We start from the raw sequence: 11,034 nt of genomic DNA on the forward strand, positions 1-11,034 counted from the left end.
CATAACCCATCTGCAAATTTTCCCACATACAGCTGGAAAGTAGTTTTTCCAAAGTAAAATGAGTGATTTAAAAAAAAAAAAAAAAAAGCTCTGCTGAGACAAAATTAATTTCCTCTCTCTTACAAAACAAACCAAAAAATTTCAAAACTGTTATGAGCTATCTACTCCTAACATGTTTCAAGTCTATTATATTGAGAAGCATGGACTACTGCTTAATTAGAAAGCCTTTAGGTGATTTGGGGGCACTTCAATTATAGTCTGTTTCTGATTCCTTCACAGGAGACAGCGCTTGCTAAAACAAGTCCAGAAGGAAACATTAAAAAGAGTAACTGTGACTGCCTCTGGAAAGAGGGTGGTGAAAGACAGGGATGAAAAGTGAGAGCTTTTCACTACATACTTTTTTTTGCTTTTTGATTTATGTACCTTGGGTACCCAAATAGCTGTTTAATTAAATAAGGTTATTATATTAAAAAGACTTCAGTTTTTAAAAAGCACACCACAGTAACACCAGAGGAAGGTGATTATTCACTTTCTTTCTCAAGAGGTCTCTCAGAATCGAACTGAAGATTATACATTTCTGCACAAAATGTAAAACAGGGGGTTTCTTCTATTCAAAGGAAAATATTTTGGTTTTAATTGTTTTAGAGGCTATCCTTAAACCGAACTTGGAAACAGTTACCTACAAGCCTTCATTTGGAGGCTAAAAACAGTCAGTTTATCAAGTTTGATTTGATTTTGTATAATGGGGATTTTCCAAAGGGTTTCTGTATTCTAGGACTACAGCTGTCCTATAAAATAACTATTTACTCAGCATCATTGTGTGTGATGGCCAAATACAAAACAGAATCTGTAACACCTGCCACATGAGACTTCTGCAATAATTCAGAAGGAGAGTGAGAAATGAATAGTGCAGACAACACAATTATAGACTCACAAAATATGTAAGTGATCCTAAGAGAATCCAAGGGAAACCCTACAGAACAATCAAAGATGATACCAGAAGTCTGGGTAACTTGGATAGATACAGTATCACTAACAAAGGACAAGAAATTCTGTACTGACTTGAATCATTGCAACAAGTATGTTAGCATACTAACAGACACCATTAATTTTAAAAATAAAGACTAAGATTTTTAAAGATCATTACTGTTTTGGCAATGGTGCCAAGAAGCAGCACTCTAATATTCTGTAGCCGAGAAAATAAACTATTATAAACTATTCTGGAGAGCAATTTGGCAACATGCTTAAAACCATGCATAACCTTGAAGCCATTAACTTCAACTATAGGTATTTATTAAAGCACAGGAAAAACACTAGAAAAGTAAACCCCCAAATTTTAATGGTGCTATCCTACCCACCCTCATGTTACGAGTTTATAAACCAAGTTATTTTCTTTCTGGTTGGTGTGTGTGTGTGTGAAAGAGAGAGAGAGAGACCACGTGCATCCGTGCTCAATTTCTCCAAACTTTCCTTACAATGAATACATACGGTTTTTGTTTTAAAAAATTGTATTTTAGCACATTACTATAGTCCCATATGAAACTAGCTGGGGACAGGTATAAAGGTATAGAAGACACTAAGAAAACAACATTCATTATTAATCATCAGGATACAATGAATATTTGTGGTGTTTAAGTATTATTTGGAGTAAAACAAAAGCCTTAAAATATTATGTCAAAATACAGCTGACGAATTCAGACTCAAAGAGTAAAAAAGTTCTATATTTTGACTAAGTTAATACTGAGTTACCACTCTTTTGCTGAATCAATTTTTTCTCCTCTATTTTTGGGCTTGGTGCCAACATTAGCAAAAATACAGGGTACTGCTCTTGCATACGCTAGTGTCCATTTCAGCTCTTTCAGTTTTAACAAAACAAGAACACTTTGTCACCATATAGATGGAGAGGTACATTACACTGTACTTTTTGCTCTTAAATCTAACCTTTACAAGATACAACCATTTTACAAAATGATCTTCTACAAACAGTTTATGGGAAAAAATAAAGTTACTTTCTCTTTAGGTATATTTCCTCATTCATTGCCAAAGGAAATAATATCCAAGTACCATAATTTCAGTATTTTACAAAAGAAAAATTATGAACTAATCTCCAAGAGAAAAGCAAATGCAACCAAGCTTTCGTGTAAGTGCTGAAATCAGAAGCTTTCATCTAAGGAACTATGGCAGACATGGTGAAGTACAAGTGAGAGTATTTGACCACAAAATAAGACCTGGCAAAGACCCCAAACAAAGGCTAATGCTTTGTAGAAGCTTGTTTCCCCAGTATCAAAGCTAGGACTGACCTAAAAATCAAGAAAAATGCTAGGAAGACTTAAGATCCCTGGTGTTACTCAGCAAAACTCTGGAAATCTCGGATATTAAACTGAAGATCAGAATTTATAATACATAGGAGCTAGCTGAACTCAAAGGTGACAAGAAAAGAAACCTGTAAATACTGTGCACCCATACCCTTTAATATCAAAATAGGCATGTGAAGAGTACATGTGCCATTTCATCTGGGCCAGATAAGCTACAACTGAAGTTAAGATTTTTCACTATCTTCCATTTACTTGGTAAAGCATTGAGTTTGGAATCCCCCTGTCACTATTAAAATCAATACCAACTACTAAACCTGTTACTACAATAATTAAACATCAATAAAAATAATGTATATTAAACTTCTATTCATTATAGCAGGAAGGGCATGCATTATCCTCCTACTAAAGAAGAAACTAAGGCCCAGAGATGCTAACTGACTTATTAAATCATCTCCCCCATGAGAAATACCACATATGCTATGCTCCTTAAGTTATCCCAAGATAGCTACAAGAAACATTAATACAGTTCGTCATCACTGATGTATATGCCATAAACACAGGAAGCACAATCAGAAAGCTTTCTCAAAAAGGCAACAGATTTCAACAAGACCTCTAACCGTAAGGAAAAGGAACAAAGTCCAGGATGTCTCCAGGGTTATAAGAATCTTAAAAGCATCCTGAGAAGTGAGACAGGCAAGTAAGGCAAGTAAACTGACTTACTTAAGAATACCTACCGGTACTCCTCAATTCTCTTTAGCTTACCTCCTATTTTCTTCAATGTTGATTCCCCAATATCTTATATCTGTGCAACCCAGTAGCTAAAAGTTGTCCTTTTCCAAACGAAAATATTTACTAAATTGATTTCTATTAACTACAAATCTTCTTCTCAAATATGACAGATTATTAAATATAAAGATTCTGACATATTTGCTTACTTGCACATTTTAAAGTTTTAAGTCTGTAAGAGACCTAAGCTTTGGAAAATGCACTTTCTGATGCTTGAACAAGAAACACTGGATTAATGCTTTTGTGAACACTACTTCTATTTCCCTTATCCTGACATTCATCAAATCACATAATCTATATGTATATGAGCTTTCCCATTTGTAAAATGGGGGATAATAATGGTTCCCTAATCAGAGTTGTTATATAGCTTCAGTGCTATAATACATATAAAGTATTTTGAATAGTACCTGGCACATAGTAAGAGCTAACATCTACTGAGTCCTTACAATGTATGAAGCAGTTACAGTAATAGAAAGCAAAATGAATCAAAGACAGCAATTTGTGATCTGAGTCCGAACTCTAGAATAAATTCACCTTATGCCCCTGAAAAGCCACTCATCTTCTAGGAGTGACTGAATCATACATATAATCCAGCTAATAATCCAGTTCTATCAGCTTCTGGAGTTCCTAGGATATAATAACATATGTCAAATGTTTTTATCTACTTTAAAAAACTACTACTTACAATTGGTAACAACTTACTTGTCAAAACAAAAATATAACTAAGTGGTCAAAATTGAGACTGCATACTCAATTTAATCCTCATTCAGAGTGTACTTAGCCTCATGTTAAAAATTAGCCTCATGTTAAAAATAATGCTAACAAGATTGCTTATCTGGTTTACCAACCATAGCAAATGAGAGGCTGGAAATAAAAGGGATAAAAGACCTATAAAAGTTTAACAACAAAACAGCAGGAAAAAAAGCCAACTAGAAAGACAAATTACTCAAGGTACCTCGAAGACAGGTGACATTATAGAAATAAACAGATGTAAACACCCAAAGAGATTCTCCAGGACTACTGTCCAATATGGGGCAATAAATTATGTTCTTAAAGATAATACTACAGCTTCAAAACATGGCTAAATCTGTGTCCAATGTTCTCCGACTAAACAGGCAGTAATTTACATAACACACTTCAGAAAGATTTACAATTAAAATGGCTAAAAATGTAAAAATTTTGGTGCTTGAAAGAATTTCAAGCTATCTGACTGAAACACCCACACATGTGAAGCAACTCTCTATTGAAGTCAGAAAGCTGAAAGAGGGAGCCAAGAGCCACATAATTTTTTTGTTGTTTAAACAATAAAAGGCCAAACTGTATTCTACTTGAAACTTGGGATTTTAGATGAGGGCTTCCATTCCATAAGCTACTATACAGTCTCTAGAACTTCGTGTTCTCTCTCTCTCTCTCACACACACACACACACAAAATACACAGTGATATAGGTCATAGCGTAGTATAAGCCCTTCACAAATTTGAATTATTCCTTTCAGTTCACAAAGCACTTCCACCAGTATTTTCTCATCAGCTCAGAATAATCACGAGGTAAGGCAGATAACATCTACCTTTAGAGCTGTTGTAAGAATCAGACATAATCTAACCAAACTTTCCTTCACAGGGTCTTGTAAACAGCAGGTGCTCAATTAACGTTAGTGATTTTTCTTATAGAACAGACACTGATGCTTTAAAAATAAAAAAAGGAAAAAATTTGAACGAATTTATAAAGCTCACTGGTCTCCCAGCCTCACTTCTTGTGTTTCTCACCAACACACCATTTCTACAAAGCATTTACTGACACAGTTTCCTCATGATTCATTTTCAAGAAAATTTCTTGTACCAAGAATTGTATTAAATCATTCACAGTATCTGAGTGCTTTCTATGTGTCAGTCACTGTTAATATTGCAGTGAACAGACCTGACATTGGCCCTGCTCTCAGGAAGTTGAAGTTGTAGTGTGAGAAGACAAGCAACAAATAAGTAAGAGAATTTCAACAGTAACAAGGGCCTGACTGGGTGATAAAAGAGTCAATGAGCAGTTGGAAAGTACTTGTGAGGTAACATGTGAATCACACCTAAATGACAAAGTATATAGAACTCTGACTTTTTCACTTATTAATAACATACTTTACCTTAAATCCAATAAAGGAAGAATGAGGTAGCTAACAATTGTAAACTATAAGATAACTTTTTACATAAAGGGAAAAACAAAATTTAAAAGGAAAAAAATTCGATGGTAATCAGTTTTAAGCACTGAACTATGAAAGAGACAAGTATTTTACAATTTGGGGCACTGAACTATGAAAGAGACAAGGATTTTACAATTTGGGGCACTTGGGTAGCACAGTGGGTTAAGCATCTAACTCTTGGTTTTGGCTCACGTCGTGGTCTCTGGGTAGAGATCAAGCCTTGTGTCTGGCTCGAGTCTCAGCGCTCCCCCACAGTCTGTCCTTCCTCCCCCCTTGGGCCCCTACCCCACGTTTGCTTGCGCACATGCACGCACACTTTCTCTAAAATAAATAAATAAAATCTTGTTAAAAAATTTTACAATTTTGTCTTCAAATTATCATCTCAGTGAGAAAAGAAAAATAAACAGTAAACCATTAATGAACAGTCTAACATCATGTGCCAAGATGAGCGATACAAGCTGTCATCATTAGCTGTTCAAACGAAAAAATCAATGTGGATCAGAATAATACTTCTCAAATATTAATGTGCTATAAATCACCTGATATAGGAGATCAAGACAGGGGCCTAAGATTCTGAGATACTGAATTTCTAACAAGGTACCAGATGAGGCTAATTCCACTTGTCAGCTGACCCATGGTACGATTCAAACTGATTTGGGGGAATGATTCAAACTGATTTGGGGGAATGACATGGTTTTGGTGTTTTGTTTTTTTTTTTTATGACATGGGTTTTACATGAAAAGTTCAACAGGAAAGATTAGTTTGCTCTTTTCTAGGAACAATGAGATCACCTGAGTGCTAAGAAGAGCCACTCCTCCATTCCAAGAGGACAGATACACTGAGCACTGACTCCACACAGGAGTAAAAATCTCATTGGCAAGTCTAATGGAAGAGACAATTAAAAGATTCTGGGGAAATACCATTTCACACAGGAAAAACAAGCCATCTAATTGTCCATTAATGGTCAGATGAGGACTATTATGCCATATTCATAAAATGAGGCACTCTATAGTAATGAAAAGGAATGAATGATAGCTACAGTCTAGAAGGGACTAATCTTGAAAACAATGTGAGATATACATTTATGACTCAAGACACAGGAGAACATGTACTACAATTTAATTCATATTTCATTCATACTATTAATATAAACAGGCAAAACAAAACAAATTATTTAGAAATACTCTGTATGGTCAAACTATAAAGAAAACCCAATCTCTGAACTAAGGCTCACAATAGTGATTACAGGGTGCAGATTAGGGATAGGAGGAAAGGATGAAAGAGGGGAAGCGGTTTCAAAGATACTCACAATATTCTATTTCTCACGCTGAATGGCAGGTAACTCGTTTATTTTGTGATTACTTAAAATTATGTATCATAGATACTATTTTGCATATGTGATATATTCTAATATTCTGTATAGTTCTTTGCTAATGCTATCAATAATTTTTCTAAAACCTAAATCAGGGAATTATTGGTGATGGAGATTCTAACAACAGTGAGTTGAATAAATAATGGAAAACCATAATTACAGATAATTCTTTAACCGTTAACTTCAAGAGGAAAAAAAGTGGCAACTAAGAATGGAACACAGAGCTATTAAGTGAAAAAGAGAACTAAACATCGTAATATGGTAAAGTCCTGACAATGTTCACATGTTAAGCAGAAGATGATATTAAAGATACAAAAGATTTGGTGAAGCAGAACCAAAGGTAGGAAAGGAAAGGTTCGATACAAGAAGAAAAACAGGTCTCGGCCACTAATAAGATGCCAGGAACAAATGTGATTAAACATCAGACTAACCAAATAGCCCTGTGTTGCTGGAACGTATACTTCCTATGAGGCTTGGAAATAGCAGGAAGTTAAAATCTTGGTAGGCCTTGAATTCATTGCAATATCACTGTAAACATTTCAGGAAGGAAGTTAACAAGATCTAAACCTTCACAGTAAGTGAAATGTTTTAACTGAAGAATGATTAATAGACTGAACAGGGCTAAGAGAACAAATCAAGACACCATTAGAACAATCTATAAAAAATATCAGGACATGGAAGTAGGAGCAGTACAAAAATGAAGGGCACCTAGGTGGATCAGTCATTAAGGGTCCAACTCTTGATTTCGGCTCAGGTCATTATCTCGAGGTCATGGGATCAAGCCCCATGGCTGGCTTACACTCACTGGGGAGTCTCCTTCTCTCCCTCTCCTCCCGCCCTCCCCCACACCCTGCTCACATCCCCCCAAAATAAATAAATAAATCTTTAAAAAAATAAAACAAAATGTTTTGTTCATTCATCTATTGTATATTTATTCTATATATTCTATATTTCTTCTATGTATCAGTTAAAAGGTTCTGCATTGAAAACATAACATGTGAAAAAGCACAGTCCCTTGCCTGCCATCAGTAGCTTACATTCTGGTGTGGAGTCAAACAAAAAAACAAATAAGACAGTTACAGTCAGTGGAAAATGCTATGAAACAGAGTGGTATGATGGAGGATGATGGGGAGTGCGCTACATTAAACAGGGCTGGTAGGCAAAGCCTTTCTTAACATGGAGCATTTAAGCCAAGGACCTAAAGAATCAAAAGAAGCCACCAAGTAGGAAGAATACGTATTTCAAGAAGAGGAAACAACTAAAATACTTGTGAATGAAGCCTAGAATGAAGCAGGAGGTGAGTCTGGAGAAAGAGACAAGAGTCCCAGGACCTTAAGAAGATGGTAAGAAGTCTGTATTTTATTCCAAGTGGATATGGTTGATCGCACACAGATAGATGAGAAGCAGATGAATCTGATATATTTCGGAGGTGGAAACAACAGGATTTGCTGAGGGGGAAAATGCAGGTTACTGCCTAGGTTTTCTAACTTGTTCAAATGGTTAGATGGTAGTTCCATTTACTAAGACAGGAGAGCCTAAGGTAAGACCAAGGATGGGGAGAGAGGAAGAAAGGGAAGATGGCAATAATCTTATTTTGGTCAAGTTAAATTTGAGATGCCTATAAGATACCCAAACAGTGATGTCAGGAAGGCAGGGGTATTTAAGAATTGCAAGCGAAAACCAAGTCTGGCAAGAAATAAAAACTAAAGATTATCAGAATATAAATAACATTTAAAGCCATAAGAAAGGAACTTGAGGATCTACTACTGTAACTTCTTGTAACACCAATAATAACACTGAAGCAATTAAGATTAAATGGTAACTTACTATGACTCAAACACTGTTCTAGTTATTGACACATATGCAGCCAATTTCAATCCTCAAAACAACTAACATAAGTATAAAGAGATTAACTTAACTAATGTCATTCAGCTAATTTTAGAGATAGGACTCAAACCCAAGCAGCCTGGCTCCAGCAGTGTGCTTTTACCTACTTTTGGTATACCATGTAAAGCAGAGACCTGATAGAAGGATGCCTAAACCCAAATCTCGAGGCATTCCAACATTCCCAGAGAGGGAAAGGAGAAGCCCATATAAGAGAGGTTTATTCCCACTACGCAGTTTCAGATAAACGCTGAACCAGCAGACTCCGAAGTGGCTATAAAGTAAATCTCCACTTGGGAAGTTAAGGATGTCAGGTCCCAGCTGAGAAGCAATGAAGTTTACCCACCTTCCAAAAGCCCTAGATTCGCAGATCCTTCTCGACATCTCCTTCACCTATTTGTCCTCCTGAAGAGTCTTTCTCCAAATACAGACATCTCAAAACAAGACCCCAGGAATCTGTCACACACCCCTAGCCTCTGTTCCCTGTCTCAGCCCTCAACCCCCCCCCCACCACCAACAGGTGGTAGAGAAAGCTGCTGCGCCTCCCAGCAAAAAAGTGAAGATGAGAGAGATTTTAGGAGAAAACCTTGTCCCAGTCTCACCCGGCCCAGGGGGAGGCTGCCAAGCAGCGCTTCTGGCGGGACTGAACTAAGGACTGAGCTCCCCACGTGGGCCTGGGGAAACGGAACCCCACTCACCAAGCCATCTATCTGCACTTGCTTCACAGCCGAATCTCCGGACCCGCCTTTGCCTTTGCCTTTCCCCGCCGGGCCGGTGGTGGAGCTGGAAGAAGTGGCAGCAGAGCCGGTGCCTTCCTTGCGGGACGCCATCTTTCCAGCCAGACAGGAAAAAAGAGAAACGTGAGTGACCGGAAGCGGAAGTCCGGGCTTTACGTGACGTCACGCACAGTCCAAGGGGCGGAGCTGGGAGGAAAAGTCGGAGCAGAGCTCCGCCCCGCATCTCCTTTCCAGCCTGGCCTTCTTCGCGGAGGTAATTCTTTGCGCATGAGCGTTTTGCCTTTGCGGCTTCTTTCTCGCCAAAGGGTTTGAGACAAAATTAGACTTTTTAGAATCTTTTCAACCATATGTTTAGTCAGTCGCCATTAGTCAGTTGACCATAGCAACATTATAGCTCTTGTTTATTGTAGCTTCTCACCTAAAAACGAGTTCACTTTTTTTTTAATCAATCCCCATTCCCAATCTTCTAAACTATGAAGAGCTGTACAACTCCCATCACACATACTTGGAAACAGATTTGTCCAGGTCATCCTGTTATTAGCGGTGAGCTGGTATTGTAGTTTGTTTTAGGTAATTTTAGGTAGCAGTCTCTAACCACTTAGAATATACAGAAATTAATTAGACTATAGGAACTTTAATCAGAATAACGAAAATTAATAGTCCTTTGCTGCTATTGATTGCATGCAGGATTTACATGAGGAAAGTACTAAAGAAGCTATTTTATGTACCGTGTCCAAGGATAATGCAGAGCATACTCTTTAAAAATAACGCTGATTGGGGCGCCTGGATGGCTCAATGGGTTGAGGCCTCTGCCTTCAGCTCAGGTCATGATCTCAACGTCCTGGGATCTAGGCCCCCATCCGGCTCTCTGCTCCGCGGTAAGCCTGCTTCCTCCTCTCTCCCTCTCTGCCTACTTGTGACCTCTGTCTGTCAGATAAATAAATAAAATCTTTTAAAAAAATAAAAATTAAAAAAATATGCTGACTTACAGTTCTCTGAAGTACAGAACTGAAGTCTTTAAAACAATATGTGACAGCTTTAGCAAATCACTTTAGATAAGGAGTTTAAGACATTCTTTCCAGGTTTCCAAATTTAGCCAATTGCTTATTTATGAAATATTTAATCATTCAGTAGATGTCTATGCAGAACTGATAATTCCCAAAATTTATTTTTCCCTAGACCTCTCCACTGAAGTCCACACCAGCATGTCCATCTGCCTATGCAACTTCTCTACATAAATGTTCAATATGCACCACCATTTTAGCCTTTCCAAAACTGAGCTCCAAATACCACCTCCCCCCACATAGTCTTCCTCATGTCATTTGGTGACAGCTCCATTATTCCAGGTGATTAGACCAAAAACATTGGAATTATCTTTGACTTCTCTGTTTCCCTCACACCCTTACGGGAAACCCTAGCTCCCATGTGCAAGAAAGGGAGTCCTAGGAATTATGATTCCAGCTTAGAGAAAGTTGACATGGTACAAATCCACCCCAACTGTAGGACTACAGGCTGTCTAAAAATCATTTCAAATATAATGATATAGGCACATTGAAAGTAAAATAATGGGAAAAATATATCACGTAAATGTTAAGCAAAAGAATGCAGAAGTGGATATATTAACACCAGATAAAGGAGAATTTGGAGCAAGGGAAATCACCAGAGATGTTATATAATGATAAAAATAGCCAATCACCAAAAACACATAGTAATTCTAAATGTGAATGTCCTAGTAATAAAGCTGAGTTTCT

The 11,034-nt window shown here is 37.3% G+C and overlaps 1 protein-coding gene across 1 annotated transcript in view; it reads right to left on the minus strand.

Moving 5' to 3' along the window:
• EIF3H (eukaryotic translation initiation factor 3 subunit H) overlaps positions 1-9,413 on the minus strand; it is a 98,101-nt gene extending 88,688 nt beyond the window's left edge. The window contains exon 1 of the mRNA XM_059392949.1: positions 9,245-9,413. Coding sequence (XP_059248932.1) covers positions 9,245-9,376 — 132 coding nt within the window. The 5' untranslated portion in view covers positions 9,377-9,413. The remainder of the gene's footprint in view (positions 1-9,244) is intronic.
• Positions 9,414-11,034: the final 1,621 nt, after the last annotated feature.

Source organism: Mustela nigripes, chromosome 3 (genome assembly GCF_022355385.1).
Source record: "Mustela nigripes isolate SB6536 chromosome 3, MUSNIG.SB6536, whole genome shotgun sequence".
In the NCBI taxonomy this organism is placed as follows: domain Eukaryota; kingdom Metazoa; phylum Chordata; class Mammalia; order Carnivora; family Mustelidae; genus Mustela; species Mustela nigripes.